Genomic DNA, 14,111 nt, shown 5'->3' with positions numbered 1-14,111 from the left:
ATAAATATTATGTGGAGATTTGTGACAAATATGATTATATGATATATATATGTATATGTGTGTGTGTGTGTATGTGTGTATGTATATATATATGTACAGTGTCTGAAATACATCTTGTGGAAATGTTTGTTTGATGATGAAATTCAATAAAAAATAAATTACAAAAAAAAGCTAATCTTTAATTTTTTTTTACTATACTGTATGTCCTGTTTGAGTATCCAAAATGTTTTAAGGAAAACAAGTAGTGAGGTTGAAAAATTACAGATTATCTATGATGCCATTGTGACAAGAATACACATAGATGTTAGCTGTCCTGTGTGATCAGCAGTTGGTCTGCCATCTGTCTTCAGGAGAGAGAGATAAGGAAGACAATGGAGCAGCATTTGGAGATGTGTAATGAAGGGACAGGAGAGAGAGCTGTCTAGAGCGGCTCCCCCTTTGAACCCTGAACTGTTTGAAGTGATGGACAGGCAATACCCCAGCAGGGGGATAAAAAGGGACAGGTTCGCTAAGGCAGGACACACACGGCACCCGAGATAACGAGACCCTGGAAGCGGTGCGCCTCTCACAAGTCGGTGGGAAGCTTTTGGACGGCTGATCGCGGGGTCAAGCCATAAACGCACAGGGTGGAAAGGCACGATCGGCGGGAACCTAGTGTGTGTCCGCCCTTGCCTGGGTGCCAGGTTCACCGCAGGGAAATGATCGCATCTGGAAACGGAGGGGTCACGGTTGGTGACCTCAGATGACATCACAAAGGACTCGCCCGACTGCTGACTGCGAAGGTCTGTGTGGAAGTCGTTTTGAATATTCATTCGTTTTGCTCTCTCTCTTCCCCCCCCCCCACTGCCCATCGCCATGGCAACGATTACTGTGAACTGAACTAAATTGAACTGAACTTTGTGTCACTTTGAAACTGGTCATTTGCCCCTAGACAACGATAGAGCTTGATTGATCCTGAATTCTGTGCACATGTATGTTTATCATTGCTGAACTGTTGCATTCATTATTCTTTTGATTAGAGTACTGTGTTGCTTGTTTCTTTAATAAAACTTTCTTAGTTCTAGTAATCCAGACTCCAACTGAGTGATCCATTTCTGCTGGTTTGGCAACCCAGTTACGGGGTACATAACACTATCTATATCTCTATACTGTACAAGGCTGCATTGTGACAAACAACTGTGACAGCAATACTGGAAAATACTGAAAGCATAAATAAGGGTTCTAGTGATCTCAGATGCTCAGATTTTAGTTGGGCATCTAGATATTTGGAATGAGTATTTAGAGCCTGGGCAAGCACCACTGGGCATGAAGTACACCAGTATCAAAACTATTATGCAATATACATCTGTTAATGAAAATGATTCTAGGATTGAATGGCTTGTCATATTTCAAGCATTTGAATGTTCTGGGCCTGTACTCACTGGAAATCAGAAGAATGAGCGGTGACCTCAATGACAACTATCGAATGGTGAAAGGCCTTGACAGAGTGGATGTGGAGAGGATGTTTCCTATAATGGGAGAGGCTAAGAATAGAGGGCACAGCCACAGAATAGAGGGGTGTCCTTTTAGAACAGAGATGAGGAGGAATTTCTTTCAGTAGTGAATCTGTGGATTTCTTTGCAACAGGCAGCTATAGAGGCCAAGTCTTTATGTATATTTAAGGCAGATGTTGACAGATTCTTGATTTGGTCAGAGCATGAAGAGATACAGGGAGATGGCAGGAGATTGGGGCTGAGAGGAAAATTGGATCAGCCATGATGACATGGCGAAGAAGGCTTGATGGGCCAAGTGACCTAATTCTGATCCTATATGTTATGGTCTTATCAGCATTCTGGCTTGCTGCGCAGTACAAGGGATGATGGCTTTCTTCTTTAAGCTTTTAACCAAACAGGAAAATATGGCAGATGGCCTTGAAAGGACAGCATTAGAAAATATCATATTTGGTAATAATATTTGCCTTCTCACCAGTGTCTAGGAAATGTACCTGCCAATATCTACATACTTGCCATTACTTGCTGGCATACCTTCTTTTAACATCTTTATTTGACACCTTTCCTTTCAACTGTACATCTAATTAGCTCTCCTAATTCTTCCATTGCTACTTGGTATCCATTTTTCTAAGAAGTGCTAGGGAATGTGAAAGAGAATCAGTTACAGGGATACAAGTGAGGGAATACAACTGATGGGAGAGTTGTGAGAGCTGATGTCATTAATGTCTTTCTTCTATGTCAGAACAAAAGAAAATTTGATTGTTCCGGATAGAGAATCAAATTCATATCTTTCTCATTTTATATCAGAAGATAAAGAAACTTTAACAAAATAATATCCTTTGAGGATAACAAACATATTAGCCTTAATGTCTGAAGAATTTAATCCCACTGAATATCGCAAAGTTGTTCATTCTAATCCTACAGTAGGTTATTTATACAATAACTTCTTCTTGTTACTAGGTGACTGGTATTAAAAATGAAAATCTGTCAATTTAAAGCTAAACAGTAAAGTTCTGGTTTATGACTTAATCCATACTGGCCAACTAGTCAAACAATCTGCCCTTCATTATTTTCTTCCTGAAATCTCTCCATAGTAGTTCTGCACCTTGACCAATCTATATCCAGTTTTGGACTGGTGATAACTTTTGGGTATCAGTCTGAAATACGGATTGTCCATTTTCCTCTGTCGATGATTCCTGACCCACTGAGTTCCTGCAGGAGGTTGTTTTACTGTCTCAGGTTCCAGCATCTGCAGCTTCTTATGTCCCCATGAACCCTGATTCATGACTTTTTTTGTGACATAGCCTAACTGAGATTGCGCTGAAAGGCAAAACACCCTTTTCAAGTCAGCATCACTAAAGTACAACCAAATATTACATACCAATCCATCTTTTCTTCAGTCAGAAAGGAATTACCACAAGGGGCTGAACATTCCCAAGTCAGTCTTTGGAGTGTGAGAAGAAACTGGAGCACCTGGAGGAAACCAATGCAGTCACAGGGAGAACATACAAACTCCTTGCAGGCAGTGGCGTGAATGGAACCCAGGCCGCTGGTACCGTACCTGTGATCCGGGTTCAAATGATAGTTGCAAGAAATAAAGGTGATTGTAATGACACCTAGACTAATGGAAAATCAAATTCTATTTTAACTTCCCAGCTTTCGGCACTTCTAGGGATCACTTGAGCCGTAACATTTGCCCTGAAACTTAAAGCTGCTTTCTTCTGGTCATATATTCGATCTAAAATTATACTCAATGGTGCCCTCTAGTGACACACTGGGAAAATATAACAGGAGTAGACAGTTAGGGTGAAGACACAGCAGCAGAATTAGGCCATCTGGCCATTGAATCTGCTCTGCCAATTGATCACACCTGATTTATTATCACTCCCTGTAATCTTTGACATCTTCACTAAGTACCTATTAACCTCTGCTTTAAATACATGCAATGATTTAGTTTCCAATGACTTGGACACCAAATATCAATGGAAAAATTAGGAGAGCTGATTAAATGTATAGTTGAAAGAAAATATTTCAAGCAACTTAAACAAGGATATTAAAAGAAGAGATGCCAGCAAGAAATGTCAAGAATCTAGGGATGAGCCATCTAAAGTCCTTCCAATAGATAGTGTAACGGAAAGAGAATTGGATGCTCAGGAAGTGCGCCTCAGATGGTTGTAGTAGAAAGGATAAGGAAAACAGTACAAAGAAGTTACAAATGAAGGGCAGCTTAGAACATCGAAGGATCATTAGATGACGATGAATATCTGGAATTTAACAGACACAAACACAATAGGATGTGCTGGCCAAGTCTTAACTCTAAATAAAGCAAACAATGAAGGCATAATGCATGACTTGACTATTGTAAATTGGAAAATATATATTTAAAGAGTTAATATATAGCTTGCACGTAATATATAAGGAAAAAGAAAGCAGGAAATGTAGTCCAGCCCTACTTATCAAGACGATAAAGATATTATTAAATCAAAGAAAAAGCCTTATAAAGTTACCAACAAACAGCAGATTTAAGGACTATGCTTGTTATCAGAATTCAGCAAAGGAGGGCCAAAGTATCGATGAAGATGGAAAGAAAAATAACTTAAAGCTTAAAAAAAATCCTTAAAACAAAAAAAATCTGTAAAAAATTCTATGAACTATACAGATAAAAGATTAATCTGTCATTGTAGGTCTCTTACAGACTAAGTCAACTCCAGATAAATTAACCTCTTTTGCGTCTCTATTCACAGAAAACTGCACAGAAAATCACTTGTGGCAACCGGAGTATTAAAGGCCTAAGTTAACGAGGAGCTCAAAGAAATTGGTATAAGTTTAAATAAAATGAGTATTGGAAAAATTATTAGGACTGAAAGGCAATAAATCTACAAGCCCGGATGATCTGCATCCGAGGATTTTAAGGGTGCTGACTTCAGAGAGGGTAACTGCAGTAGCTGTGCATTTCCAAAATGTTGTAATAGTTTCAATAGATATGAAGGAGGCAAATCTAATTCGACCATTTAAGAAAGGCAAACACCGGGTACTACACACCAGTTTGCTGCTGGAAGTGTCAAAATTCCTACTGGGATTGGGCACACTCAACATTAATTTACTAAAGCAAAAATAACAGAATTGTTGAGTTTGTTTGAGGTTATAATATGCACAGTAAATAAGGGGAAAACAATGAATATGTTGTATTTGGATTTTCAGGCAGTCTTGAATTAAATGCTATATAAGAGGTTGCTAAGCTAAATTTTTACATTATATTCTATCGCCATATACTAAGCATATGGCTGATAGAATATAAAAATGTGGAAATATATGCTGATAAAATATAAAAATGTGGAAAAGTATGAGGCGATCCACTTGAAGGGGGTTAATATAGTAGAGTAGAATGAAAACTGGTTATTAGACAAAAAATAAAGAAAGAATAAATATAAACACAAAGAATTCTGCAGATGCAGAAATCCAGAGTAACACATACAAAATGCTGGAGTAAGACAGCAGATCAGGCAGCATCTACGGAAATCAATCAACAATCGACAGTTCAGGTACAGACCCTTCATCAGGGCTGCAAAGGAAGGGGGAAGATGCCAGAAGAAGATCGTGGGGAGAGGGGAAGGAGGAAAAGCTTGATGGTGATAGGTGATGTGGCTATGGTAGCGAGTCTGTGTAAGCACATGAAGATTTGGAAGTCAGCAGAGATCACAGCAGGGGAACAGTGAGTAAGTCTCACAGAACTGCAGTCGGAGTAGATTTAAACTTCTTCAGGGTAAGCACATATGGAATAAATATGTTATTTTTTTTTCGGCAAGCTGGGACAAATGGGTGCCATGGGTTTGCTACTGGAGAATTTGGATGAAGTGATCAAATTGTAATTGAACATGATCAACTTTGGTGAAGATACAAAGCTGACTGGCAGTATAGGCAATGAGGAAAATGCAGAAAAAATTCATGAGCATTTAGGTAGGGTAAATGAATTACAGAGCATATGGTTGATAGAATATAATGTGGAAAAATATGAAGCCATGCACTTCAATAGAAAAAGAATTAAAAGGCATGGTATTTAAAAGATTAGTGAAAGGAGCATTCAGAAAGACATGAATGCCTTACACAAATATCATTCCAAGTTATGAGCAGATGCATCAAGCAGTTACGAAGGTTGTAAGAGGATTTGAGTATAAGATTAGAGATGTCTTGCTCTAATTATATAAGACTCTCGTGAGACTGTATTCTGGAATATTGTGTGCAGCACTAGTCTCTCTATCTAAAAATGATATACTCTTGATAGAGGGATACAACAAAGACGTGGGATCGATAGTTTGATAGATTTTTAAATTTTAATGGAATAAGGGGATATAGGGCTATTGCAATAAAGGGACACAACCATTTATTTTTAAGAGTATGAATGGAATGGCTTAGTATGAATGGAATAGCTCACTACATCAAATAATACCGTTGCGTATTGGGGGAAACAGCAATCATCAACACATTTTATTGAATCGCCGAGCAAGCATGAGGGCCCTAAAGACTTAATCCTGTTTCTGCTATGTTCTTATGTGATCTATCTTTGTAGACTATGAGATATACATTGATATCAAATTTTAAATAACAGACAGACAATATATTTCAAGTAGAAAAGATTAATGTTGTAACTGAATTTGTCTTGCCTGGCCAAGGGCTGCTCAGTGCCAGTTGTAGAGTCTCTCCTGTTGGATTAAATGTTTTCATTCAAAGCAAAAAGCAAAATCAAATTAAGTCTTAAGAACAAAGTATTCTGCATTTTATAGCCAGTACTTTTAAAGCATTGTTTGTCCTGCGGCACCATCCAAAAGCAGTTTAACCTCTTCATTAAACATTAAGAGCCCATTCAGTATTCAGCTGCCTTAGTTTCTGCCGCATATGGTGTAACTGATCTCTAAGCTGTCAGGCTTGGCTTGGTACATAATTAGTGAATCAAAAGATGCCTTGCTTCTGTTGTGTTCGTCATTCTACCTTCCCCTAGGTCAAGACTATTGGCACACACAGATTCCCTCCATTAAATGAGCTTTTGGTGGGAACAAGGAATCGAGGAGGGAAAAATTCCCATTTAGGAGGGAATCAGAGTTTAATTAAAACAAATGAATGATTTTCATTATATGCTTCTCAAGCGATATTACTGTTTAGTAATGCATAATGCAAAATAAAAAGGCACCACTGACAAAGATTTCTTCAAAGGTTGACAAAAAGCCCACTGATCAATCACTAAAAATTTCAGGAAAAATCCCCAGAATGTTATTTCCAGCTTTTCATTGATGAAAATTGTTATGACAATGGAGGCTTTATAAAAGTGTATAAAATACTAATCAGGATGATGTAACATTTGTATCTTCTACAGTTTCACATATAGCTAGCTACAAATACCTCTGAGAAAATATGACAGAAAGAAAATTATTTCAAATTACACAGAGCTCTTCAAATCCTGTAATGCACAGAATATCAGTTCTGCTACCAAAGTAACTACATAAATTACATGGCATGCAACTGCAGGATTTGATCAGTGACAGATTAATGACTAGAACTCCAATGTCAAACAGGCTTTAGATGATCTGAGTAATGGGATCAATATGCACTAAACAGCGCATCCTAATGCCTTCACCATCATTTTGGGAGATTTTAACCAGGCCAGTCTGAAAAAAATCACTAAGCAACTACCATCAACAGATCACTTGCAATACCAGAGGAAACAACACTCTGGACCATTGCTACACCACCATCAAGAATGCCTACCGTGCTATTCCACGCTCTCACTTCGGGAAATCTGATTACCTGGCTGTACTTCTACTCCCTGAGTATGGGCAGAGACTGAAGACTGCAGCACCAGCAGTGAGGACTAAGATGGTATGGACAAGGGAAGCACAGGAGCGCATACAAGACTTCTCTGAATCGGTAGACTGGACTATGTTCAGGGACTCATCTTCGAACCTAGATGAGTATGCTGCAGTCGTTACTGACTTCATTAAAACCTGTGTGGATGAGTGTGTGCCCACAAAGACTTACTGTACATTCCCAAACCAAAAGCCATGGATGAACCAGGAGGTATGTCGCCTGCTGAAGGCTAGATCTGTGGCATTCAAGTCTGACGACCCAGGTCTGTACCAGAAATCCAGGTATGATCTGCGCAGGGCTATTTCAAGGGTGAAGAGACAATTTTGAACGAGGTTGGAGGCAACATTGGATGCATGGCAACTCTGTCAGGGTCTGCAAGGCATTACTCCTTCTATGCACATTTTGAAAGGGAGAACACAAGTACAGCTGTGAAGATCCCTGCTGCACCTGATGACCCTGTGATCTCCATCTCAGAGGCCGATGTTAGACTGTCTTTAAAGAGAGTGAACCCTCGCAAGGCAGAAGGTACCAATGGAGTACCTAGTAAGGCTCTGAAAACCTGTGTCAACCATCTAGCAGGAGTATTCAAGGACATTTTCAACCTCTCACTGCTAAGGGCAGAAGTTCCCACTTGCTTCAAAAAGGCAACAATTATCATCATCATCATCATCATCAGGTGCCGTGCCCAGTTTGAGCTTTGACTGCCATGGCCCACACACTCCTGTTTTAGGTCAAGTGGATCAATTCATTGGTATTCATTTCTAGTTCTTTGGCTGCTGTCTCCATCATCATTTGTCTTTGTCTTCCTCTTGCTTTCTTCCCTTCAATCTTTCCCATAATTACTGTAAATTCTAACTCCTCTTTCCTAATCATATGTCCAATGAAGTTACGTTGCCTTTTCATGATCTCATACATTATTTCTCTTTTTGTGTTTGCTCTGTTCGTGACATCCTCTTCAGATATTCGTGTCATCCATGATGTTCTTTACACTTTATTCTACATTGTTATTTTTCTTACCTTATTCTAGCTCAATACGCTGTGTCATGATTTTATCTGTATAAATAGTACGGAAGAAAAACTTTTCACTGTATTCTGGTAGATGTGATAATAATAAATCAATATCAATAATAAGAAGATCAGACATTAAACGTAGGCCAGAGGATGCCCTTCTAGGTGTGTACTTGGGAATTAAAAATCATGCAAACTCCTTGTTCATATATTTTATGTATCACAAACCTAATCTGCATTGAGGGTCTAATGGTATTGAAGAAAAATAGTGAAATCCAAAGAATCCTTTACAACTTCCTGGTTGTATAGAGGCCAAAGATAGCATCAATCAAAATCTCTCATACTGATATTAACAAACAGGACAGATAGTTTCTGGTACCTTCCTGTGTGTATCCCTGAGATTCCATTCTCTTTGCAATGCCATAATAACTTGCAGCAATTTCTACTAAGTCTCACGAGCCAGCCTAACATCTGGCCTGTTATTCAATCATCTGATGGAGTGTACAACCAAAAAATGCTCATAAACTTCACCTACGACAAAATATCATCTGGCAAAAAAGTATTTCCACTGTCCTTTAAAACTTCAGAGGCTATATGTACTGCAGGATGATCTTTGAGAATATCATTTGAAGCATTCTTGGTAAAAGTTGAACAAAATAGATGACAGCAGACAACCTTTTTCTTTTGTGAAATACATGTAGATATTGCACAGCTTTAGAAAATGGATCTAGGAGATGGTGCCACATCTTTAGATCAGTTCAAGATTTGATCACTTACACCCACATTTTTCTCTACATTCAAGAAGTTGTGGGAAATATAAAGATGTATACTTTGATAAAATAAATAAAAGCTCTGCAAGCTAGAGTTTCACCAGAATTTATCATGCTTTATAATGTTGTACAAAATGACTGATGGTCAGTTGGCAGATGGGAGAGGGGGTGTTAGATCTGGTAGTCAGTAGAAAGATTGATGGTAAGGGATTGAAGGCATTATCATGAAGGGGAAGAAGTGTTGTGGTGGCTGTGGGATAGGACCGGTAGTCATGAGAAAGGCTGCAATTGTTGTCCAAAAAATGTTAAAGAGTAGGTTTCATAATCAGGAGCAAAATTGATAGTTAATCAGCATAGTTGTTGGGTACAAAAAGACAGAAGTTGTTGTGTACAAAAAGACAGAGGTTGTTGGGCTAAAGTTGTGGAATTTGTGTAGCTTGTTCCTCTACACCAGGGGTTCTCAACCCTTTTTTATGCCATGGACCAACACCATTAAGGGGTCCGCGAACCCCAGGTTGGGAACCTCAGCTTTACATCATCCATATTTTAGATATTTCAAACCAATTTATGAATTATCAATTCATTTATCCAAAATAATATTGCTTATTCTTCTTGAGATTCATCACAATATTGTAAATGCCAAATAATGAATATCTTGTTTTTACAACGGAGGAAAGGGTTTGATTTCCAGTATCAGCCAGCTGGCATACTATAATCCAAAATTATGACAGTTACACTCAACAATACAAAATTTCTTGATCATTATTCCATTACTAATCCACACAAAATGAAGTAAAATGAGATAGCTTAATTAAACTCACCATCACAGATTCATTCATGTCCCTCATCTGAAATACATCCATGCAAACCTCGGTTCGATTTTGTGACAAGTTTGGCACAGCCTCATTGCTGCTGGAGAGGTTGGTTTGTGGGATATCAAAGTATGTACTGTCTGGTTCTCTGAAACAAATAATTTTCATAGCTCACCAAATGCATTTCAATGGAATCAATCACAATTTCAGATATGCCAACTCCATTTCTTCATTATTTGGTGAGAAGCATGTAAAGAGCTGTTTTAATTGTAAGGATGTAAGAGATTTTTGCAGAACAAAACTTTTCCATGCCATTTTTCTGAATGCTTGGAAATCCAGTTTCTTTAGTTTCAGTCATTTGACATTGGCATCGATTACTCACAGGTCAGATATGGGACAAGAAATCAACATTTCCCTTATTGGAATGCACAATGCTTCTCATTCTCAATCTCAGAATCCTACCACTTCACTTTAATGGCAGTTCTGATTTTCTACAATTAGCAGTTTCCATGCCTGAAATTTCTATTCATATTTTAATGTGGTTTGTTTCAGTCCTGACGAAGGGTCTCGGCCTGAAACATCGACTGTACCTCTTCCTAGAGATGCTGCCTGGCCTGCTGCGTTCACCAGCAACTTTGATGTGTGTTGCTCCAGTCACTGATATTAGGCAGAGGACATTTCCATTTCATTAGTTTGTGCCGAATTATGAACAAAATTCTTGTGGGGGATATAGTAATATTAATAAAGATTTTGGTGTTTGTATAAGAGCCTGGCCTTCTATGGATAGTTATACTGTAAAGAAAATTAAAGGTGCTAAATTGTACCAGATGATTTTTTAAGTAAATGTTACACATAATTTATTCTATTATGTCATAACATGCAAAAGGCAACTTTCTAGTCAGTACATTTTATTTCCTATTATATTTCCCATTTAAAATTAGGATCACTTTTAGCAGAAATGCAACTCCATTTTATCCCTCTGAAACAGTAAGTGAATAAGGACAATTCCCTTGACAAAAAAGGAGACAACCTTTGGTTTCCTGATTCAGAATCAAGATTCTTGAATCAGACTAATTTTCCTGAATCAGACTAAAATTTGGAGACACAATAATTCATGACACATTACAATAGGAATGGCACTGTGGGAAGAGTTGGTACTCTCACAGTTCCAGTAACCAGGGTTCAGACCTAACCCCTGTTACTGTTTTTGTGGAATTTTCATGTTTACTCATAACTGCATTGGTTTCCTCTGGGTGCTCCACCTTCACACATCCCAAAATGTGTTGGTAGGTTAATTTGCTACTATACGTTATCGTTGGATAGTAGAAATAGGGAGAGATAATGGACATGTGAAAGGTCTCTTTTTGTTCCATTACTGTTGAGACACATTATCACCAATTCCTAACTTCAGCAGAAAGGAGCTAGTTGACTAAAGAAGATGGGGCCTAGGTAGTGAGCATCTTGTGGGGTTGTTTATTGTAAACCACTCTCCTTGGCGAGTAGCCACTTTCCTTCGCTCTTTCTCCTCTAATATCTCTCTCACCCTATTTGTTCCCCCAACTCTGATACAGTTTTCATTTTTACTGCTATTTTAAACTAAAGCTGCCTATCCCCCAATCATGGTTTCTTTGTTTTTTCCACAGTAAGTTACTGAATCAATTCTCAAATTCTCTCTTCATGTAGGTACCCAATTCACATTTCAAGTTCAAGTTCAATTGTCATTCAACCATACACACAAATACAGCCAGATGAAACAGTGTTCCTCTGGGGCCAAGGTGCAAAACATAGAACCACAGTCACACACAGCATGGAATCCAGTGACACACAGCACGAAATCCAGTGACACACAGCTAGCTCTGATGCCTCCTTCCTCAGTGGTCGTAACAGGCAATCCCAAAGCATAGATGAGGCCTAGTCTGTGCCACAACTGAGGCCACACAGTGCCCCCACCATCGGTTTCACCAATAAACCAGTGAATCGGACTCACAGTATTCTACATTACCCATGTCTAACAGGGTCTTGCAATCACAACAAAAACGTCCAAGTTAACCACCCCGATCCACTGGACTTGCACTGCTTCCACATGCCGCTGATACCTTCCTCCCTAGGTAAAGCAGGGAATTTGGTGCGCAACAATTCTAGCTCCATCCCTATCCAGCTAGTGGGATAGACCTGTAGTACTTAATGTCCTTGATAACCAGCAGTGTCTTGTGATCGTGAAAAGGACGTAAAGGACGAACAATTATACCTTTGGCTGGACCCAGAGAGGCACTGTGTCTGAGCGCATCACCTTCTCACCAGAATTACCAGATTTATGGTCACCTCTATCAACTTTGTAACCTCATCTGTTCTCACTGTTCCTAATGTCTCATCACAATAAAGTCCTAAGTTGACCTCTACCCATATTGGTCTCCCATCTCACAACTCTACCTCAACTGAGCCACCAGTAGAAAGCAAACTTCAAACAGGAATTCTAAGCCTCCGCTGCTAGACCTTTGGTCCTTTATTCATCAAGACAATATATTCAATCATAAATCTGCTCAACCACCACATCCTCACCTCCACCTTTGATGGCTGAGGTTACATTAAAACTATTACTGATCAGAACCTAGAACGTTGACCCTGTTCTATTAACTCCAAACAACGTAAACTTCGGTAGATAGGTTGAACAGGTCATCTGCTTTCAGTGCTTGATCAAGCTAGACAACATAAAGAGTTAATGTTACCTGCACAAACTGCTCACCATTCCAAAATAATCCCTAAAATAAATCTTAGTTCTCTTATCAACCACAAACCACTTTCTTATCTCCCTAGCTCCCACTAGCTCATTATCCCAACTAGTACAAAAAGCTCATTTATCTTACTAGTCACTAAGTCTGAGATTATCTGCCTCTGTTGTTTCCTTGCCTCAGTTACCTCTTCTTCCTTAGTTTCTCATACACATGCTGAATGTCAGAATCTGGCCATCACCAGCATTATGATCATTGATATTGTGATGGTGATTTGCCTTCCTGAACTGCTGCACTCCTTCTGGGGAAGGTGCTTCCATTGTGCTGTTGGGACACAGGCCTCCCTGAGTTCATCTTGTCTATAAGGGTCAATGCCTGCTCCCTTGACTATAGCCTCACCAAACTGCTAACCATCCAACAAACCTTTCTTGTTCCACTTGTAAATTCTGAACTGTTTTTACCCCCCAGGTATGCACCCTTTTCCTTTCAATCTGTCCTCAGTGCACCTCTCCAGAAGAAACCAACTCTTGACTCTCCATCCTTGCAAATCACTGTTCATTTTCAATCTTCTTTTCCTCTTTAAAGTCCTTAAATATGCTTTCCATCAAAAGCATCTTCAAGGATGGCTAAGATTTTGCAGCAGATAAGTATGAATATTGTGTAGAAGGACCACTGCTTTACTGTTTTTGATTCTATCTTATAATTACAAAAACAAAACAATTGCACACTTACAAACTACTCCAGAGGTGTTCAAATGTAGGACCTTCATCTGCTGGGGAAGACTGAGCCATCTTGGATATAGGATGGTCCAGTGATGGGTAAAGAACCCTGCAACCGAAAGAAACATACATTTATAAACACAATCATAAATTGCTAGAACTGTTTTTGATTAATTTTGATTGCATTTGTATTCAGCTACCTAAATGAAGCTTAATAATTGTTTAAAAAATATTGTTGGTGCAACAATTCATACTACACTCAGTTCAAGATTCAAAATCCCTCCATATACTTGTTCAGTTTTATGTTAAATTCTGTAGTCTTTGTTTCTCTTACTTTGTTTAACGGATCAATCGATTCCTACATTGTTGACTAATCTTTCAAGTCCTTTAAATCTAACATTTTAGAAATTAACAGTTTGATTGAAACTGTGGGAGAACAACCTAAATCACTGTTCTCCCATATACACCAGTACAGGCGCAATAATATTCATGTCAACATGACACATATCAATTCAGAAAGCCTTAATAAGGTATGTACTCATATTAGGCACATATCAATGTACTAATAGCAAGAGGTGCATTAAACTGCTGACATATTAAGCTTAACTCAGCTGGCAGAAAAAAGCAGGTAACAGAGCTTCAAATACCAATGTGATAAGGTCAACCTTCTCTAATACTCTTACTGGCAGGTCCCCCTGGTAGTCCCAGTGCCAACAAAAAGCAT

The 14,111-nt window shown here is 38.7% G+C and overlaps 1 protein-coding gene across 2 annotated transcripts in view; it reads right to left on the bottom strand.

The window, feature by feature from the left end:
- Nucleotides 1–13,492, bottom strand: part of tp73 (tumor protein p73) — a 130,966-nt gene extending 117,474 nt beyond the window's left edge. For both annotated transcript variants that reach the window (XM_063032887.1, XM_063032888.1), the window contains exons 1-2: nt 13,401–13,492; nt 9,949–10,087 (exon numbers count right to left, since the gene is read on the bottom strand). In XM_063032887.1, the coding sequence (XP_062888957.1) occupies nt 9,949–10,087; nt 13,401–13,459 (198 nt within the window). In that variant the 5' untranslated portion in view covers nt 13,460–13,492. The remainder of the gene's footprint in view (nt 1–9,948; nt 10,088–13,400) is intronic.
- Between the last annotated feature and the right edge of the window lie 619 nt (nt 13,493–14,111).

This window comes from Mobula hypostoma, chromosome 25 (genome assembly GCF_963921235.1).
Source record: "Mobula hypostoma chromosome 25, sMobHyp1.1, whole genome shotgun sequence".
Lineage (NCBI taxonomy): Eukaryota > Metazoa > Chordata > Chondrichthyes > Myliobatiformes > Myliobatidae > Mobula > Mobula hypostoma.
This window is presented reverse-complemented; position numbering and strand designations above follow the sequence as displayed.